The sequence below is a fragment of the Haliotis rufescens genome, unplaced genomic scaffold, assembly GCF_023055435.1.
Source record: "Haliotis rufescens isolate VD_foot unplaced genomic scaffold, xgHalRufe1.0.p SCAF_1, whole genome shotgun sequence".
NCBI lineage: Eukaryota > Metazoa > Mollusca > Gastropoda > Lepetellida > Haliotidae > Haliotis > Haliotis rufescens.
In genome coordinates this window covers 20,451,766-20,474,052 of record NW_025963779.1, presented here as the reverse complement: position 1 = coordinate 20,474,052, position 22,287 = coordinate 20,451,766, and the positions used below count along the sequence as shown (strand labels likewise).

Genomic DNA, 22,287 nt, shown 5'->3' with positions numbered 1-22,287 from the left:
TTATAGAATATAACGTAACACGTCCCATTTTAATTCTGGAAACCCAAAAGTCCAGAAACTCTACGCTCTTTGCCCAGTCTCGGTTAAAGGTATAAGACGTGATTTAGAATAGATGGAGTCGTGCAATCCTTGACTTGGTTGACGTTGCTCGTAAATAGCTACTAGGTATGGTGTAGGTTAACAAAACGGGTTGTTCTTGTGTGTATTACATGTACATGTTTGAGGGTCATTCAATTCATTACCACAAATCTTTGTACGCTTTACAGTTCATATTAAGTGGTATATTTCGGGATTTTTTGCATTTACTGCGTGCGTATTTTGGGGCTCGTTGTTTAAACTGTCAATATAAATTGTCAGTGCAAGAGATTAACTATACTAGATTATAAACTGGCGGGTTTGACAGGAAACATACAACATTAACAAAGTTACGTTCAATCTTCAATTGGAGGTGTTTGTTTAACCTTTTTTATGATTTGGATGTAATAATAAAGATCATATTCTTTTGTTCAAGGTACATGCACACCTGCGTACCAAACCTAAGCTAGCATACATCCTGATTTATTTACCTTCCAAAATATTGTGATGGGTATTTGTTCGACTGTAGCTCAACTTGTGCTACCTGTAAGGACGGAAATGTATCTTACAAGGAGAGTGGACATTGTCCATCAGGGTGTGAGCCAGGTTGTCTGTTAACACGTCTGGGAAAAGAGTTTCTTCAGTTAATTATTTGGATGGATTAAATTGTGTTTTTTTTCAAACTAAGCAAACCTTTACTTTCCAGAATGTAGCGATGGGTATTTTGGTTTCAACTGTAGTTTTACTTGTGCTAACTGTAAAATCAAAACTGTCTGTAACAAGAAGAACGGGCATTGTCCATCAGGGTGTGAACCAGGCTGGTCCGGCGACAGATGTAACAAGGGTAAGTTTCAGATGCCTCCAGGGACTGAAAGTGTCAGTTCAGATTTCACATAAAAACTGCGCTGAGACCTGTATCTCTTCAGGCTTTCCTCCCACACCAAGCAGACAACTCAGTCATGATATAACTGAATAGGTGTTCAAAACAGTGTTCAATCACTCTCTCACTTTGTTGGCAAAGGGTGGCCACGTGGTTAGCATGCTAGCATGAGACAGAGGTAATGAGCTCGATTCTCTTTACTTTGAAACTGCTGTTGAGTACTGTCGTACAATTCTGCCTGTTACAAGACTATTTATCATTTAATCAGGTAAAGTTGTTGTCCTGGTCACTGATTTTGATGGCGGTATCTACAAATACAGCTTGAGCGGTGACGTCGCAACGCCAATGAAGCCATCCTTTGTAGAAACCTCTATGAAGCCCTTATGCTTAGACTACGACCCTGTCTACAGACAAATGTACTGGGAGAGACGATCTGCGAAGACGATTATGAAGGCAGATCTCGACGGTCACTACAAACAGACTGTTTACAAAATGAAATCATGTGAGTTTATGATTAAAAATAATATAGCATATCAATGAAAAATCTGTTCTGGTTGAGGCTGTTTTCAGGCTTGTTGAACATGTTTGGAACCATCCGAAAATTCATAAAAGTTGAAAAAAACACATAATCATATTGCAGAGGCACGTGCAGGATACATATGTTCTAAGTGCCAGTGGCATCAATTCGTCACGAGGCCATTAAAGTACAGATGCTGCATATAATTATTTTTATTTTGATACAATCAAAGCAAAACAAAATATTTCATCCAATTTTTCACCATCACTCCGTATCACACGCGCAAATTCTAAACAAATTTTATCAACAGCTCTTCGAGACATGGATATCGACTGGGAAACTAGACAGTTGTTTTTAGTTGATGATAAGGCCCTTGCCATCTTTTGCCTGAATATGACGAGCAATGCCGTTTCAAGAATCATCAGCGCCACAAATAATGAAGTTCATTCCCTTGTTTTGGATACTTCACGAAGGTCAGAAAGCTAATTGCATTTCACAGTCTACTTGGGTAGGATTGCGGAACAGAATATGTCCTACATACACGTCTTGCCGTATGATACCCCGAAAAATAATACTCCTGCGTCATGCATGGATGAACAATTGACTTGCCTTTGCGTGTGTTTGTGATGGGTAGAGAGTTTTGTCGCTTGTATGTATAAAAGGCTTATTGAAATGAATTGCTTAACGTCAAATATGTACGAACTCTGAATTGTTGTAACTGATATCAATTTACTACCCTTCGACTTATTATTGTAAATTGGCTACTGGATACTTGCATTTCATGGCCAGATAACTTTCTTTGGGCTTCGTTTTGGATACGAGTTACAAGACGAGCTGAGAGGGGTGCGTGAATGTTGCTTTACGTCGCAGTTTGCCATATAACAAGTATCACTGCGGACAGCTTAGGAAACGATCCACATGTTGTCAGGGTATGAAGACACACGATCAGAAAGGTCACATATTGAAGCCATCCTATCCTAATCAGTCGACTAAGCCGTCAAGCATGGAGTGCTAGGACCTATACTGCCTCGGAATCTCCACTGGGAGACAAGCAGATTTTACTAGGGACCTATTTTAGGGATCTCCATGGAGCTATATTGGGTGGTTTGAATGATTCTCTCATGATTGCATGTTCTAATTGAACTCTCTTGTTCGATTCCAACTATATTTTAGCTTGAACATTAAAGGCTATAGAACACAGGCTTGAATGTAACAAATATGAATAAAGAAATATTTTCAGACTCATATATTGGAGCGATGTGGGACGTGCACAGATTGAGCAAGCGACGTATGAGGGAACCAACAGAAAGGTGCTTACACATACCGGATCGGATTGGCCAACGGGACTTGTCATAGACCCACAAGGTATGTTGTGATATTGTATATTTACCTCAATTCTGTGTTCACCCAATACAATGATATGTTGTTACCTTTGTTTGAATGTCCAACTTTAATTTTCATAAACTCGATCCTTTTCTCAAATAAACGTAGGAGGATGAGAGATGTATTGTCATCAACGATGTTTGTTTAAATGTATTTTCTTCTTCTATATTTGACGCTGGGATTACACTCGTAAAGTACATGCTTATTGAAAAGAGAGTGAAAGAAATGAATGACAATTTCGGCATACAGAGATAAGTGTTCAATTTTTTTGTAAAAAGCAAAGATAATTTTGAGACATGCTTATTATATAACATTGTCCTTTCTGTTTATTCTATATTCAATGGAATAGACACTTACAGGGAGAGACACCACGTTGTCATATTCCCTCAAATGTTAATGGATAGCTCGTCCGAGGTTACATTAGGAGTTGTGGGATGAAAGACGACCTTGGTGAAATATACCCTCCGGTAATATGAAGATTGTGGGTTTATTAACGGCAGGATTGTCGAAATGGTCACGTTGTGACTTAATACATGTTCTCTAATTAACTCAAATATATTTCCTGCAGGTGATTACCTATTTTGGTGTGATGCAAGTATTTCCAACAAGAATATAAAGAAAATGAACATCAAAACGAAGAAGATATCAGTCCTAATAACGGGAAAGACATACTATGATGCAACTTATTTTGAGGGAAAACTTTACATCATTGCTCGAAGTGACAGGTATAAACGAGTGAGTGAGTGAGTGAGTGAGTCTGTTAGGTTTTACTTCGCTTCGAACAGTATTTCAGTTACATCAATGCGTGGCAGCATAATGTGTTCCAACCAGCGTGATAACATGCTGTTGACAATTCACGAACTATAATCAGAGCGAATCTAGGATTCATAGGTTTCTGGCACGCCTAATGAACGCAGCTATGCACATCATAATGAGGTGACTAGGCTAGAAATCAATTTCTGCATCAACCACTTTAAATACGACTGAGATCATTGGTTCGTATTGATGTATGAGTAACTGTATCCTTACAGTTCACACTTCTTCACATTGTCCGAAAATGGTGGCCAAGAAACAGCGCACAGTCTTCAACGGAACATGTCAGAGTGGAGAAGAATAAAAGTGATACGATATTATGGTAAATGTCCTCAGACTCTATTTTTTCTCCCGAGGTGATACACAACTATACAATGATTATGGTACGGCAATAGTCAGATGGCATCTTGCATTCAGGAATCTGGCCAACCTGCCCAGTTTCTGTCCGAGGATCAAGTTCCAGCTCACATAATGAATATAAGCGACAAAACCCTTTACATTTTCATAAAAAACGCAAGATGGCTTGAATCCGACTCCCTCATGAGTATGTACGTGTCTTGTCAGGCTGCACTTATTAATGATCTAATTATTATCAATATTACTGTGCGTATATAAGTTTAAGGACTGACTGAAGTCACACGACAACATGGCGAACCAGAACCCTCCTAAGTTTTGATCACTTCCGCAAGGTCTAAGGCATGACTTAACTATCGGCAGTCTAACACTTTAACCCTTTAGATGTCAATCATTGGAATATCTGGTCTAATGTAATAAGTGACCTTGATTTCATGTGAACAAAGGACACATGTCGATACCTGGCCCATTATGCAGCACCGAACATCTGCTGTATGCACCGATAAGAATAATTTAAGCCACGTGCTTAACACACACTGGCTCTCTTGCCAATAGTAAACATTTATTATCGGAAACATACGTGATATATACTGGTACCCCGGAAGTCGTACGAAGCCAAATGTGTTTGTCGGATCAAACAAGAGTAGGAAATAGACATTTTATATTTTGTATGTGTATTGTCTTAATATTAGGAGAATGTGCTGGAGGACACTATGGAATCACCTGTAATTCTACCTGCGGAATGTGTTCTGGGACGGATACCTGTGACACAGCAATTGGACATTGTCCCTCAGGATGCCAGGCCGGGTGGACAGGAGACAGGTGTGACACAGGTAGGTGTTCTAGTGTCTGCAAACAAAGTGAGCAGACATACCATATGATACTATTTCTTCAAGAGTGTGAGACAGGTAAATATGGCATCTATTTCTCCTCAACGTGCGCTAGATGTGAAATTGGGACCATGTGCAGCAAGCTGAATGGACTTTGCACTTCACAGTGTCAATCATGTTCACTTGGCCATATGTGTGACACAGGATAGTAAGCAGTTACATATCTGTGTATTGATGTGCACCCGCAGTCGTTATTTGTATTTTGGTAGAATTGTGTAGATCAAGAAATGTACAGGTCATTACGAGAGTATTTGATATTTTAAATACAAATACAGTTCTGCAGTTGACACAAATGTGTTGTCAACTGAAGAGGCTTATTGTAATCGTCAATGTCAAGATTTGTAATCAATTCTCTATCACATGATGCATCTTGAAATCAATGGAACAGACTTTTTTCATTTCATCATCGACGCTTTTAATCGTAAAAAGAATCTTGTAAATTGTGAAAGATATCTAATAATTACACGTTATATTTTTCATCCCTGAAACTAGATTAACAATATTAGTCCTCATCCTTTTGGACTTCAAGCCATCAGGAAACCATCAGGGAGAAAAGGAGATAAAACCAAAGTATGTACCGTGCAAACCAACCATATTTTGTGTTGTTCATTTGTCTACATGCCATACTTTTACGTTTTAATACAGAATGTGAGGACGGTCAATATGGCGTAAACTGCATCCAATCATGCGCCCAGTGTGAAGACGAAAGTGTATGCGACAAGTTCAGTGGACAATGTCCGTCTGGGTGTCGACCAGGGTGGAGAGGCGAAAGGTGTGACACGGGTAAGTCAGCAATACAGAGGTGAATCGGTATTACACGGGTGAATTACCAATACACAGGCGAGTCTGCAATGTTTGTTTGTTTGTTGTTTAAAGCCGCACTCAGAACTATTCCACTAATATCCAGCATATATATCGAGTCTGGACCAGAAAATCGCCTGAGTATTCGTCGATCGATGCGCTTACATGCATCAACCAAGTCAGCGAGACTGACCATATGATCCCGTTAGTCGCCTCTTACGACAAGCATATAGCAATAGTGGAGTTTAACGTCACATCCAAGATTAATGTAGTCATATAGAGACTAACATACATGTGTGATAATGTAACACCATGAACATTCACTTTGTTAATTAAATTTTACGTACAATAGATTAATACATTCCTTCAGTCTCTGGTTTGTCTGATCCAATTCTATACATGCTGCCGTGAATTAGCTGTGGCACCTGGGAACACCCATCAAATACTGCCATCTTGTGTTGTATTTATGTGTATCATGGTATTCAAGCCATTTGGTTTTGAACACACCTAACAATTGTGTGTGTCCAATGTCTCTTTAAATTCTGTCTTGTATGTTTTCAGAGTGTGAAGATGGGTATTATGGCTTCAACTGTACATCGACATGTGGCAACTGTTACAGTGAAACTGTTTGTGACCATGCCAGTGGAAAATGCCCCTCTGGTTGTCAACCTGGATGGATTGGAGACAGATGTACCATAGGTTGGTGAACTCTATGTTGTGTGCAGCTGATCATGGGTATATGTGGTGGCCACTGATTTGTATTGTACATTCAGTGACTGAAACAGGTATTATAGAATATAACGTGCTTTCAATCACATGTTGGCCTGATCCGATTCTATACATGCCGCCGGGATATAGCTAAAACTGTGTTGTTTACAGCAGACAACATTCATGCACTGACTCACTGTTTGTCATAATTTATCTTCTCTTGAAGAATGTGAAGGAGATCCTCGTGGATTTAACTGCACATCAAGGTGCGGGAAGTGTGAAGATTGGGAAGTCTGTGACAAGGCAAGTGGACAGTGTTCCATTGGCTGTGAACCCGGTTGGAGTGGGGAAGGATGTGCCACAGGTGAGCTTTCAACATACCTGTTTTGAAGAGTACCCAATACAATAAAGTACGGTTATAACGAACTCAAAGGGACTACTTATTTTAGTTCGTTATAACCGTAGTTCGTTATAAACATATATACAGCATAACTACAGCAAATAGTCGGGACTAAAAAGTAAGTTCGTTATATCCGTTAGTTCGTTATAAGCGTGTTCGTTATAACCGTAGTTTACTGTATATGTATTCTTAAAAAAAGCTGGATTCTAGTTATCCAGTTACAACTGAATCGTCAAATGAAGACATTGTTCCAACGAACCGTACTTCCATGTACATTGATCTATGTGTGTGCTACGCACCAGGAAGTATATCCTAAAACACCGTTCAAATACAGCCACCTTGAATTTATGTGTATAATGGGATTCAAATATAATGGGAATACAACACGCCTAACAATTGTGTGTGTCCAAGGTCTCCTTAAATTCGGTCTTGCATGTTTTCAGAGTGTGAGGCTGGGTATTATGGCTTCAACTGTACATCGACATGTGGCAACTGTTCCGGTGAAACTGTTTGTGACCATGCCAGAGGAAAGTGCCCCTCTGGTTGTCAACCTGGATGGATTGGCGACAGATGTAACATAGGTTGTTACTCTATGTTGTGTGTAGCTGAATATGGATAGATGAGGTGTCGACTGGTTTGAATTGTATATACATTATCTGCAATATGTAAAGAATACAGGTCATGGTCAATCCGGGCCAGAATTGGTCTGCAGTTACTTATATTTTTTGTAAGAGGTGATTTAGAATAGATTTATTTATATATTGATACTGGGTTGGAGTAAGTTAATAAACAACTGTTTGTTCTTGTGTGCATGACATGCTAAAGGGTAATTCAATTCATATCATGTACCACAAATCACGGCACTCATCACAGTTGACATTAAGTGATTTATTACACGAACATTTGCATTAACTGCGTGATGTTGTAGTCCATTGTGTGACATTGCTGCCTTCAAGCCCCGACGCCGCGGTTCGTTACCTTACCCCGACGACTGACACATTTGTTTTACTATTACTGATTCTGGTGTAAAACATATGTACTGAAAATCAAAAGTTCCTGTTTGCAACAGATAAGAGAATTATGTAAGTGTTCAAATGGTTTAATTTGCAAAACTGACTTCAGAAAAAGCGTGATTTCATAAAAAAAACATGAACATGCCAAAATGTCAACTTACAAATCAATAGCGCGTGTGTCCACCTCTGGTTGCGATGCAAGCAACACATCTTCACGTCTCGTGGAATGGACCAGGTGTCGCACAAAGTCCTGTGGGGTATATGTCCATATCTGCTGGAGTGTATGTGGAACACGTGGTTGACGTCGAAGGCGCCGATCCATCTCATCCCACATGTGCTCGATTGGTGAGAGATCAAGGGAGCGAGCCGGCCAGGGGATGACATTCACGTTTGTTTTGGTGAAGAAAATCCTGAGCAAGTCGAGCAATATGAGGCCGGGCGTTGTCATGTTGAAAGGTAATGCCTGGGCCATGACGACGCTGAAACGGTAGAACAACAGGGCCGATGATCTCGTCGCGGTAACGCTGTCCATTGAGATTTCCCCCTGCCACTATCAAACCGGTCCTCTGTCTTGCTGTAATCCCACCCCATACCATAACGCTGCCGCCCCCGAACCGATTGATTTCCATGACACAATGATTGACGTAACGTTCAATTCGTCGTCGGTGCACTCGAATCCGTCCATTGCTGTGGCTGAGGTGAAAACGAGACTCGTAGGTGAATAGAACTTGTCCCCACTGCATAGACACTGTCTGCACCACTGTAGACGTGCTTGACGGTGGTTTCCTGTCAAAATGGGACGTCTGGCGGGTCTTCTGGCGAAAATCCCTGCACATCTGAGGCGACGACGTACGGTTTGTGAAGATATTCGACGAAGGCCAGGGATGCTTCTTGCAGTCACTGTTTCTGGCTGGAATCGATTTCGTAGGTGTGTTGTTCGAATCCAGTTGTCTTGTCGATTATTGGTTACACGTGGCCTGCCACTCCGAGGATGGTCTCTGACTGCATTCGTCTGTTGCCAACGTTGCCATAAACACCAAATGGTGTTTCTGTGGACGTTGAATTGTCTTGCAACATCACGTTGACTCGATCCTGCTTCAAGCATACCAATGGCTCGCAGACGCTAATTTTCGGACAGGCGTGGCATTTCGTAATGTTGAATAATTGCGTAATTTTGTTGTTTTTCTGAGTGGTTGTTGTCAGCACGATGCTAAACAGTACATATGGAATCCCGTTAACGCACATGTTTTTATACCCATTCTTGGGTAGTGAAATGGGGCTTCCATAAAAGTCAACTTTTGCATGGAATGCATGCTTTTCTGTAGCAGCTGCGTTTTTGTGACTTGATTCCATACATGTACTACAATATTGAAAACCAAACTTTACTTGTTTGAAAAATACACTAAAATATTGGTGTCACAGGAACTTTTGTTGTTGAGTATATTATGTAAATTCACTTTCACAATAACAGTTTGATTGCGTTAAGAATTATTCTCCAAATTAAGCTTTCGAGATGCATGTATTTTTCTCATTCTACAGTATATTTCCGTGGACCGTTCGTTTAAATAAAACTCAACACATTTGCAGAGTGTCCAAATGGCAGCCATGGATTTCAATGTCAACACACCTGTATCCGATGCCTGAACAGAGAGCCATGCGACAAGGCTACAGGTGATTGCATTGGGGGATGTGAGGCTGGCTGGACAGGAAACAAGTGCAACAAAGGTATGTTCATCCTTCAGAGGGAAGTGTTTGTTTAACCAGGCAGGATATTTCCTAAATTACTTTCTTTGTAACATACATCCAAATTTCCTTACCTTCCAGAATGTAGCGATGGGTATTTTGGTTTCAACTGTAGCTCTACCTGTGCTTCGTGTAAGGACGGAGCTGTGTGTAACAAGGAGAGTGGGCATTGTCCATCAGGGTGTGAGCCAGGCTGGACTGGCGACAGATGTAACAATGGTAAGATCCAGATCTGACTGTCGAGCTTTGAGCTTTTGGAAAAAAACCAATTAGTCTTTGAGTCCGCTGGATACACTGCTTACGACCATCAAATCATACAATCATATCAGGTTTGTAGTTACCTTACTCAATTACAAACAAACTGACATTTCATTACGATGAACACAACTGGACATATTTGCAGAATGTCCTAATGGCAGCTATGGAGTTGGATGTCAACATTCATGTAGCCGATGCCTGAACAGAGAGCCATGCGACAAGGTTACAGGTCGTTGTATCCATGGATGTGAGTCTGGCTGGACAGGAAACAAGTGTAACAAAGGTATGTTCAAACCACATGGGAAAAGGGTTTCTTCATCCTTCAAGGGTTAACTATTTTGAAAAATGTTTTCAAACTTAGCAAACCTATGAAAGGATGTCTCTTGAGTCCTCTACCTTTACCTTCCAGAATGCAGCGATGGGTATTTTGGTTTCAACTGTAGCTCTACCTGTGCTTCATGTAAGGACGGAACTGTGTGTAACAAGGAGAGCGGGCATTGTCCATCAGGGTGTGAGCCAGGCTGGACTGGCGACAGATGTAACAAGGGTAAGTTTCAGATCCCTCCTAGGACAGGACACATGGTTTTGAGCTATCGAATTAAACAATTAAGCTGACAACATTGAGTCCCAGAAAATGAGTGAATTGATTTCCGCCGGATACACCCTGGCTGTACAAGACAATGAACTCGTAAATTCGCATCATGTTTGTGGTAACCAATCTCAATTATACAAAAACAGACCTCTCAGTAAGATAAGAACTGACCTTGTTTGCAGAATGTCCTAACGGCAGCTATGGAGTTGGATGTCAACATTCATGTAGCCGATGCCTGAATAGAGAGCCATGTGACAAGGTTACAGGTCGTTGTATCAACGGATGTGAATCTGGCTGGACAGGAAACATGTGTAACAAAGGTGGGTTCAAACCTCAGAAAGAAAAGGGTTTCTTCAACGTTGTCTAGTTAACTATTTGGATGGATTAAAAGAAAAGACTATTTTGTTTTCAAACTTAGCAAACCTATGAAAGGCTGTCTCTTGATTCTTCTGCCTTGACCTTCCAGAATGTAGCGGTGGATACTTTGGTTTTAGCTGTAGTTCTACCTGTGCTAACTGTAAGGGCGGAACTGTCTGTAACAAGGAGAGTGGGCATTGTCCATCAGGATGTGAGCCAGGCTGGATCGGCGACAGATGTAACAAGGGTAAGTTCCTGTCGAGCTTTGAGCTTTTGGAATAAATCAAAGCGACAAAACCCTTTCCACATTCAAAAGAAATCTCTGCTAAAAGTTGAGTAGATTGGAGGATTCTGACTCACTTTGACTATAAAATAGACGAGAACGTCTGAACATCAAATTTGTCTAAAAAACTAAAGATTCAGTCTCTTTGACTGAACAAAGAAATACAAAAAATCTCCAAAAGCTAGACAATCAAGGGAAGGTTGGTTATCCACAGATTACTAGAAAAAGTGAGTATTGGAATCCCTAGTTGCTAAGTTGCTAGACAATCATGAGAAGGTTGGTTATCCACGGATTACTAGAATAAATGAGCATCGGAAACCCTCGTAACTAAATTTAGCTCAATACAACCAGAGTAAGTCAGTTGAAGTTCAAAGGTGCCTCCTAACCACTTACTTACGAAAACTGAATTTCGACGTGACCACACCGAAGCAAACCGACCCTTAAAAACGGCCTAACGAGTCTTTGGGGGTAAACACACAAGATCCAACAGAAGTACATATATACTGCGTGCGGACCTTAGAGAGGTCAATCTCTCTGGACAGCTGGGGAATACAATAGTCTGAGGCACTTTGCCAATCTGTGTTTCTAAAAATGGGTAAAACACGAATAGCAAACTAACTACAATATTTATTTTGAAGATGTAAGTATCAAAATAAGCGCTGAACATAAGCTAGCCAACGGTATCATTAAAGACTGGAAACAAGCTATGTACAATTATTGAGGAGGCAAAAATTATCATAAATACGTGAGAAATATCTGAGTGCACATATAAATTCCCCAAATGTTTGAAAATCGTAGTTATAAAAACATTTTCAACACATGAATAAGGTGGAGAACATGTATCGGATAACATAGATCCAGTCAAACATGGTATGAGTGTGCCAGTAAATCACAAGAGAATGAAACAGTCGGGCCACTAAATCTCTGACTTAGAATGCAATGACACTGTACAACACCAACCACCTTACTTTGCCGAGTGGTGTTCAAATAAAGCCGGGGAGCAGAGCGGCCATTGGACCGTGACACAAGCAAAATAACCACCTTGTGACAAACAACTTCTGAGCAAGAGTCGTATGACGCTCTTTGAAATCTTGGAAGAAAGAGGTGGCTCGATTGTGTCTCAAAAGTTGTGAAATGTAAACACCAAAGGTTGCAGGTTCTAAAATATTGCGTTACATGAAGGACAGTTGACTATAGGAAAGTTATATGCATCCCTCTTGTCATACAATCTTGTGGAGAGTGTTTTGTCACTCTGAATCTTTGAACACAGATCTTAGAACACAGATCTTAATATGAAACAGATGAGACGGTATCACTGGTCTCCTTTACGTCTAGTTCAGGTGGGTAAATCAGTGGAAGGGAATTGGTTATTTTATGGTTATTGAACGATATAAGATCATCGATATACCTGAAGCTTAAATTAAACTTCTTGGCCAAATTCCCTTGTTTTGACTTTGCCAATCCGAGCAGAAATTCCGATTTATAAACAAACAGATCAGCAAGAAGGTTAGCACAATTGGTGCCAATGTGGATGCCTACTACTTGCCCCCAAATGTTTCATCGATGCTATCAGCAATTCCAGCATTTCGCATACTGTTTTGCAGTAAACCTCAGATGACATTTGCTTTCATTTGTGACACATTGTCCTGAACCTGAATAGAGATATGAAAAACAATAAGACTGACAGTCAGTGTGTTCCCTGTATACACACTGTCTGCATACGACCACCACCTCATAAAATCATGTTAATTCTACACAAACTGACATTTCATTCAGATAAAAAGTACTGGACATATTTGCAGAATGTCCTAACGGCAGCTATGGAGTTGGATGTCAACAAACCTGTAGCCGATGCCTGAATAGAGAGCCATGTGACAAGGTTACTGGTCGTTGTATCGACGGATGTGAGTCTGGCTGGACAGGAAACATGTGTAACAAAGGTATGTTTGAACAACAGAAGGTAAAGGGTTTCTTCAACGTTACTGGGTTAATTATTTGATGGATTGAAAAGGTTTTTTTCCAAACTTAGCAAACCTGTGAAAGCATGTCTCTAGATTCTTCTACCTTGACCTTCCAGAATGTAGCGATGGGTACTATGGTTTCAAGTGCAGTTCTACCTGTGCTAACTGTAAGGGTGGAACTCTCTGTAACAAGGAGAGCGGGCATTGTCCATCAGGGTGTGAACCAGGCTGGACCGGCGACAGATGTAATAAGGGTAAGTAGCAGACCTGGCAATCGTGTTTAGAACTTTTCAATGAGCAGTCTTGAGCAGGATTGAATTGGCAATCAATGGGTTTTCGATTGGACTGAGTTTTCACTCATCTCAATCTGTATCTGGCAGTGTGTGCTCAGCAATATTTTATTTATCAATTGCAAATAAAAGTGGCGTTTTTCTATAACTGATATACTATATTTCAAAAGACCCCATTTGTGGAATCAAATTTCAAGCATCATTTTCATGAGAAGGAGAAAACCAGAATTCTGTGGTGACTTGTAATAGAAAGCTACCTAATGAACATCACGAATCCTGCTTATACACTCTTCAAAGAGACGGGGCGGTCGGGTAGCCTAGCGGTTAAAGCGTTCGCTCATCACGCCGAAGACCCGGGTTCGATTCCCGACATGGGTACAATGTGTGAAGCCCATTTCTGGTGTCCCCCGCCATGATATTGCTGGAATATTGCTAAAAGCGGCGTAAAACCATACTCACTCACTCACTCACTCACTCTTCAAAGAGACACACAGGTAGATTTTTAGTAAATTTGTTGTACCTAAAAAAGTCGATATATTTTTTTTAGGTACGACTATGAAATTTTGGAGCTCGATAGTCACACGTTTTCGTTGTACAAAGGCATTGAAAACTGTTCATTGTCATGTCACATAAGGCCACAAGGTTGCGCTGAACTTAGTATCTCGTGTGACCGCCCCGGCCAGCAATCACGGCTCTGCATCTCCTCGGCACTGACTGGATAAGTGTACGAATTCTGTCCTGCGAAATTCTGCGCCATTCTACTTGTAACGCAATGACCAGTTGCGGGAGTGTTCTGACGTACACGTCGATCGAGTTCATCCCAAAGGTGTCCTGAGTCTCAGTATTTTCGAACTTGAAATATGTTGACAATTGATTGACAAATTATTGGCTTATGCTTGCCTTTTCTATAGCCACTACCACGCCTTACGAATGCCACAACTTGCACGTGTATTTGGCTTTACCATGACATTTTTGGACAAGTGTGAAAACAATGCTGTTGAAGACATTGCAAATCGACAATGGCTGCGTTTTGACGCACCGTTTGTCGAATATCAGGCCACCAACATTTTCCAATAATATATATCCAATTTATATACCGGATTATTTGTGTAGTCAGATTCAATGAAAAACATACTACCTGTGCGTTTCTTTTTTTGAAGAGTATATATCTACAAGATGTCCAAAAGTTAGCATGTAATATGCCTTGTTTTAAAACCCAAACTGGACTATAAATAGCGAGGTATTTTGCGAGAACTGACAGTTTAACGGGCGGTGAACGATCATCTTGAATAGCAAAAGTACAACTTTAACATCTAAACCGTGGCAGACAGTTTTGCCCTACTCCAATCAATGTAACAAAATTCAAATTATACTTTAAATCATTACACTACATCTGATGTTAAGGTGTTAAATATTCAGTCGTCTATGTTCAATGAACCCCAAATGCAAAAGTCGGCGGAATTTGCCTTCGGTCAGCTGACATCGTGCAGGATAGTGTCAAACTCAAACATAGCACAACGTCTTGATGTGTCTGCTTGCTTGCAATGGAACTACCAAAAAAATACCAAATGATATCACAAAGACGTTACGTTTCAACAATTAACACATACCCATATACAGTATACGATTGTATCATGCATATATATTATGTTCTTTGACACCAGATAATATTGTAAAGAATGTTTATGCGATGAACATGTTTGAATGGAAACTATTTTATATCGACCTTGTCACATCCGCACAAAACAATCTGCGAGCCGTTTTTTAAATAACATATGACAAGAGAATTCGAAAATTAAAAAAATCATTATTTGACTACTGAAACCCGATAATAGTTTGCATGTATTATTTTCACATTGGGCCAAAAATACAAACACGCCAGGTATAATCATTGTAAAAGTGACAATATATTAACTTGCCTATATATATAAAAGCCATAATATCAATTAAATGTAGTTTATTTATAGATAGATCTATCACCTGTATACATGTAATAATTTATCAAATTTGACATGTCAATGAATAGCTTACACAGATACATAATACATTCATTCTCGATTCTATTTCTATTTCAAATACTATAAAATTTTCCATTTTAAATATATAGACAGGGCTTGTGCATAGATATATTTTATGAAATGTCAATGTACACTTCAGGAGAGAAGTGCATGGTTCTAAACGCAATCGCGTATAATTTCCCGGGGCACACTATCAACAGTTTCGTCAAAACAGTCACGATTGAACAGTCCTGTCTTTCGGAAAGATACCAAGGATTCCTTCAGGCATTTCTTCTGTCCAGCATCAGCTAATAGTTCTTGTAAATAGTTTTTGCGATCTCCACTATTTCTAGCGTCAAAGGACGGGATGGAGGGAAGGTCGAATGATGTTACACACGGGCTGATAAAAGAAAATGCGAATTCCTGAAGTTTCTGGAAACGATCGTGGACAATGACATCAACGTCACAATCCGAAACGTTCACTCTGTCCTCAGCACCAATAAAATTAGGGGGTTACTCATACGAATGTCTTTCACGGGTAACATCTACACTTGCATAATCAGTCAATTTCTCTTCAATGGCTTCGCCAATCGTTGCATCACCTTCCCGCGCCAGAGCATTGGCTCCATCATGAATCACATCATGAAACGTCCTGCAGTATGGCATCGTAATTCCTTCCCAAGTAATGGAACAAACTTCGAATGGCTTCGTGTTGCATTTCATCAATATTCAGTATAATAGGGAACTTGGACAACAACCCTAGAGAGAAACAAATGTACGTGTAAGCGACCTGTCACGATAACCTTGGTTTTGATAAACTATAGAAACTGATAGAATTTGGAAGAACTCATTATATGAAGTTGATTAGACCTCAAGGAAAGAGTTTGATGAATTTGTTGCGAGTTCATGATAACTTTCATTAGGAACAATGACATTTCACATTAAAAAAAACATATTTATTCATGACAAGGACTAGTCGTCATTAATTACAATTACACCATAGTCGTAAAATCTGACATGTTTAAGTTTTGATTTCACAGAATCCATGCGACACAGTGCGTTACTTCCAAAAGAGGGTACGACTGGATTAGGTGGTCACACTCTATGATATGGCTGATTGAGTGTTACCGTGCCCAGAATGCGTGGAATCCCATTGATTCTCTCAGTAACAGTTTCTGGCCCGGATCGACGATTAAAAAAAATATGTGATATCGCTGGAACATTGCTGAGTGCTGCGTTAAATAACATTCACTTACTCGCCCAAAAAGAGATTCTTGATGCTTCCTCGTCATGACATTTTCGCTACGAGGTGGGCCGAGAAGTCTGACTATTACTGCAGCCTTGTGTGTACCCCCTTCGTCGGACATACCTGCTGTAAGACAGTCCAATATGCCCCTGTTTACTCATCCACGTTTCTGAATCGTTTCAGAATGTCCAGGTGGTACGTATGGAGCTGAATGTGAAATGTCATGTGGTGGGTGCTTGGACGGAGAATCCTGTAACAAAGGTACTGGGAACTGCATGAGTGGATGTGACGAAGGGTGGACTGGGCCCAGATGTGATGAAGGTAATTACAGGTGGTGACAGGTCAGCTGAAGTAAGATTCATTTAGAGATGCATCAAAGCTCACAATATCTGGCAACGTTACGAAACATTGGATTTGTTTGTTTCAGAATGCTCTCCTGGGTATTTTGGTTATAATTGTAACTCCACCTGCAAGTATTGCAGATCAGAGCGTTGTGATGCTTCAAGGGGATACTGCCTCAATGGATGTCTCCCCGGCTGGAAGGGGATACATTGTACAGCAGGTAATTAAGAGTCGTGATGAGCAGCACAAAGGACTATCACTGGACAGGCACAATATACAGCAGGTAAGAACTCAGGTGATGAACAACACAAAGGACTATCACTGGACTGGCACAATATACAGCAGGTAAGAAATCAGGTGATGAGCAACACAAAGGAGTATCACTGGACAGGCACAATATACAGCAGGTAAGAACTCAGGTGATGAACAACACAAAGGACTATCACTGGACAGGCACAATATACAGCAGGTAAGAACTCAGGTGATGAGCAACACAAAGGACTATCACTGGACAGGCACAATATACAGCAGGTAAGAACTCAGGTGATGAGCAACACAAAGGACTATCACTGGACTGGCACAATATACAGCAGGTAAGAAATCAGGTGATGAGCAACACAAAGGAGTATCACTGGACAGGCACAATATACAGCAGGTAAGAACTCAGGTGATGAACAACAAGATGGAGTATCACTGGACAGGCACAATATACAGCAGGTAAGAACTCAGGTGATGAACAACACAAAGGACTATCACTGGACAGGCACAATATACAGCAGGTAAGAACTCAGGTGATGAACAACACAAAGGAGTATCACTGGACAGGCACAATATACAGCAGGTAAGAACTCAGGTGATGAGCAAATCAAAGGACTATCACTGGACAGGCACAATAAACAGCAGGTAAGAACTCAGGTAAGGAACAGGACAATGGCGTATTAATGGACGAGCATGCATAGTGCAACAGTAAGAGGTTAGAATCGAAATCTCAATTCCGTAAAATAGTAGATGTGTGAAACTTGGGAAAGAGATGGCATTCACAATGAACATGAAGGATCGTAATGCTCGTCTCTATTTAACAGCATGTCCGGAGGGTATGTATGGTGATGGGTGCCTCTCGGTGTGTGGCAAGTGCGGGCACAACACCTCATGTGACCCCGTGACTGGACAATGTAGTGCTGGCTGTCTACCAGGATGGATGGGGGAGACGTGTGTTGAAGGTTAGTAAAGAAATTGTAAAGAATATCATATATATATATATATATATATATATATATATATATATATATATATATATACTTTTGATATATTTTTCATGGTGAAGTACTTGACATGGGTGCTTATTTGTCGTTATGGTCTGCTTTTGCTCGTCCGACACATCTTCTCCAGGAATACAGGGCTGATGAAACTGGACTGTTTTTGTTAATATGGTTGTTGTTGAAAGCCGCACACAACAATATTACAGTTATATGACGGCGGCCTGTAAATAATCGTGTCAATTATGATTGACATCGATCGAACTATTCCACCCCTGATCTTCGCGGGTCAAACTAGACAGAACAATGCATGCTACCTATGCAAACTGAAACATGTGTATTCACATGTAGCTTCATATAGTCGTAATGACTACAAGTAGTTTCCAATGTGTTTAAGCATACAACATTTGTCTGTGTATTAAAATTAATATATTATTATATCTTTCAAATAAAAGCGACAAAACCCTTTCAAGAAATCTCTGCAAAAAAAAAAGTCGACTGTTCGATTCCAACTTTTGCATTAGCATGTGTTTAAGATACGTCAATGTCGTATATTCTTTGCATATTTCAGAAATATATAGAGTTTATTTTTACTTAACGTTTAACATTCAGGATGCCCTGTAGGCAGGTATGGCGATGGTTGCACATCGACCTGCCACAAATGCCAATCTGGACAGTGTGACGCGGCTGACGGTACCTGTCGGCTGCAAGCTAAGATCATCAGTGAAAGAGGTAAAGGAGCAATATTAATTAAACAGCTGGTAAAGACTTGACAGGTGTACTCGGTGTACATAAGATGTGATGGGTCGATCCGATTACTTGGGAAGACAATCTGCCAATCCTGACGTTTGTAGTGTGTCATATTATAATATTACGAATCTCACTTGTCTTTGTTCTGTGTTTCAGGAACATCTGTGGTGGTGTTCCTGCTGACTGGAGCTTGTGTTCTGATCTTGCTGTTACTTCTCATAACTTTAGGAATTGCTTGTATGTTTCGGAGGTAAGTTTAACAGTTGTGATTCAGTTGACATTTTCTGTCTTACATTGACATAAATTATACCGTGAACTGTTCCCCGCTAAAAAAGGATAGAAACATGTAATTTGTAAAGCACCGAATCCAGTAATATTGATACTTGGATTGTCCCTGAAAGCATTACCTGTTCTATCGTCTCTTTCTCACGAACCTCTTCCATACATTGCGTAGGGCCGTGCCTTCTACAACATATCATTCCTTTTCAACGGTTTGCATCAGTTATGTACTATACGCCTACATGAATATATTACATCTGGTTCTCTAGACGCCTGCGCAGACTTTCCATGATACCTGAAAACCGAACAGGTAGAGACAATTGTAACTTCTTTGCGCATGAGAGATATAGTGGAGATTCCTCGTCAAGAAGCAATACTGAAGAATTCGTGACGTTCAACCCTCTGTACGCCGCCGACTTGGATGTTGTGTCTCCAGCTGCCACAAGTCTCGGCAGTAACGGAAACCAACAAAGCCTCCTCGACACTGATGTCCCTACCAACTCCGCTGTTGTTGTGCCCGACAAGGGCACAAGACAGGAATCGGGTGGCATCTCTGATGATTTAGCTGCTCCACTGCTTATAAATACCGAATGAAGTAACACTTTCGATTGTTGGTTTTCGCTCTTGCACGGATGCTTCGTATCATAAAACGCACTGATGAAAACGCAGTGGTTCTTCTTTTTCATAAGAAATCATATGTTATCACTTGGCTAATTTAGTCTTGGGTATATTATTCTCATAAGAGACAATTAACTAATATTTTAAAGTAAAACATGTCTACGTTGTAACGTGTTAAACAGTCACGGATATTGACAGTTGTTTTGGACGTTACTTGTTTCTTCGTAATAACCTCTTTTATTATGTACTTCAGTTTGAAAGATTGATTTTTCTGAAGTTGAGAAAAGTGATATTTCCATTGCAGTGAACATAACACGCGATATTTCACTGCAGTTATTTCCACATTAGGAAGACAGAACAATAACAACTGGTCAGTTATGGAGTTAATATCGCTTTTTGCCGTTTGTTTTTCTCTTGAATAAATTTCGCATTTAACTCGTCAATCGAGTTAGTTTCTGAAAGGGCCATATTTGTTACTTGACCAGCGTGTATTCCTTGACTTCCAACAGCGATCTCGTAGGTTTCAAGAATATTTTTATTTGAAGTTGATTTAGTATACCATCATATCCAAACGTATTTTAGCGACCTCAACTATTTTTTATTACTTTTGTTTGTATTTGATAAGATTTTGCAAATTCGGAACTACTTTTTTAGTCGCAATTATAAGGGGTGACGAAACGTCCCTGCGTGTTCAGTAGGGAGAATTCACGTTTAAAGGTTTTACATGTGTAATTAAAATAATTTCCGGTAGACAACCAACAAAAAGGATACAATAATGTGTCTCGTAAAATACCATGTTTCACAGGACACATGAAATATGTCATTATAAGGTACCATGTTTCGCGAAAATGTCCTACCTAGTTTTATATTGTTATCTTTTACGTATGACCTGCATGATATTAAAGAGAGTGTTGTCCAAGGAGTCGTTATTTTAGGAATGTGAAAGATACGCGATACATGATTACCAATGTCCCTTATATTTGTATCTTATAGTATCATCGTCTTATATTATTTTATAGGTCTTCGAAAGACATTGCTATTTCCTTTCTTTCACCTATCAGTGCTTAATACCCCCGGCCTCCCGTTTGCCCATTGTCCATTGCCTATTACCTATCAATGATAACTTAAGTGCTGGCTTCAATACTATCAGCGCTATAACTGTAAAGTGTAGGCTTCCATTGTCTATTGCTAATCACCTATCAGCGCCAATCATCTGTTGGCTTGCCTTGTTAGTTTCCACCCCTTGTTAGTTTCCACCCCTTGTTAGATTCCACCCCTTGTTAGTTTCCACCTTTTGTTATCTTATTAATTTTGTTGTCCTTACATGTACATATATATGTTCTCTGCCTCATGGCATTCATTCACCTGATGAAGGAGTAAGCATGTACTCCGAAACGTTGTGTTCCCCATAATAAATAAGTTGACATCCATTAATTCTCTTCCTTATTATTTTATAATTCACAGTTTGTTTTATTTCGTCTGTATTCTTTGTATTGTTGTACCATAAATATTACTATATTCAAATAGTTGATTCATGGCAAATGCTTTATAGATCGAGGACCAAAAGTATTCCTCTTGGCTAGACAGGTAAAATGCGTTTTTAATACTCTTTTAGCATGAGCAAATCTTGGTCTATTTTAATCATGTAAGCCACTGCACCTAATTCAACATTTCAATCGATGTAGGGGGAAACAGGATAATTTCATATCAATGTTATAATAACGTATTGTTTTAATTTGCCCTTTCAAGTGAACGAAACAAAAGCGAAGCCCTTTCATGATATCCACAGTAGCTGATGTTTGTGATAAGCTATATCGCCATTGTATACCAATGTGTCAAATGTGGTTTCATCGATCTTGTTTGTGAAAGTTTGTGAAAATAATTCGGTACTTGTTTTATTACCAGCTTGGCTAAAACTCCAGTTAAGTCACCCATTTATCAACAACTAAATCGTTAACAGCTGCACTTTTTACATGCTAGTATTTGAAGTAAAACTATTATTCTGGATTCGAAGTAAAAGGATTGTTCTTTAGGGTTTTGAAATTCATTTTTGTCGATAGGTACGTTTGACTCGAGATTACACAAGCAATTGTATGTGTGATTGACCGCCAATAAAATCTTGTCCAGCAACAATTACAACTAGTTATCAGCCAGTGGATTATTACCAAAGGCCTTGTTGGGTTTTGATGAAAATTGTAAAAGTTCTTGAAGCAGATGAATGAAAACAAACATTCAAAACAAATTATTGTTAGTTATATTTTCTATACTTTACAAACATCCCCGTTAGAGATGGAAATAGACGAATGGCGACTGTTTTAGAATAAAGGTTAAGGTTCTGATTTCATGTTAAATATTGTTAAAACATTTAAACCTAAAATTCAAACGCTTCAGTATATTAAATTCATAGCTTAAAGGAATCTTCAAATTCTTGTGAAAATCATATTATTCGTCTATCACCTACCAAATATAGCAGACATAACG

The 22,287-nt window shown here is 39.7% G+C and overlaps 1 protein-coding gene across 11 annotated transcripts in view; it reads left to right on the top strand.

Moving 5' to 3' along the window:
* Positions 1-21,103, top strand: part of LOC124115804 (multiple epidermal growth factor-like domains protein 11) — a 43,260-nt gene extending 22,157 nt beyond the window's left edge. For 4 of the 11 annotated variants that reach the window (XM_048392788.1, XM_048392818.1, XM_048392775.1 and 1 more), the window contains 25 exons: positions 782-919; positions 1,224-1,457; positions 1,783-1,945; positions 2,713-2,837; positions 3,424-3,580; positions 3,887-3,990; positions 4,715-4,855; positions 5,558-5,695; positions 6,275-6,412; positions 6,648-6,785; positions 7,265-7,402; positions 9,422-9,559; positions 9,659-9,796; positions 9,981-10,118; positions 10,245-10,382; positions 10,610-10,747; positions 10,894-11,031; positions 12,870-13,007; positions 13,145-13,282; positions 16,745-16,882; positions 16,989-17,123; positions 17,986-18,123; positions 18,772-18,891; positions 19,066-19,159; positions 19,458-21,103. In XM_048392788.1, coding sequence (XP_048248745.1) covers positions 782-919; positions 1,224-1,457; positions 1,783-1,945; positions 2,713-2,837; positions 3,424-3,580; positions 3,887-3,990; positions 4,715-4,855; positions 5,558-5,695; positions 6,275-6,412; positions 6,648-6,785; positions 7,265-7,402; positions 9,422-9,559; positions 9,659-9,796; positions 9,981-10,118; positions 10,245-10,382; positions 10,610-10,747; positions 10,894-11,031; positions 12,870-13,007; positions 13,145-13,282; positions 16,745-16,882; positions 16,989-17,123; positions 17,986-18,123; positions 18,772-18,891; positions 19,066-19,159; positions 19,458-19,782 — 3,668 coding nt within the window. In that variant the 3' untranslated portion in view covers positions 19,783-21,103. The remainder of the gene's footprint in view (positions 1-781; positions 920-1,223; positions 1,458-1,782; positions 1,946-2,712; positions 2,838-3,423; positions 3,581-3,886; positions 3,991-4,714; positions 4,856-5,557; positions 5,696-6,274; positions 6,413-6,647; positions 6,786-7,264; positions 7,403-9,421; positions 9,560-9,658; positions 9,797-9,980; positions 10,119-10,244; positions 10,383-10,609; positions 10,748-10,893; positions 11,032-12,869; positions 13,008-13,144; positions 13,283-16,744; positions 16,883-16,988; positions 17,124-17,985; positions 18,124-18,771; positions 18,892-19,065; positions 19,160-19,457) is intronic. The other 7 variants (XM_048392793.1, XM_048392799.1, XM_048392795.1 and 4 more) reach the window with 7 other exon arrangements.
* Positions 21,104-22,287: the final 1,184 nt, after the last annotated feature.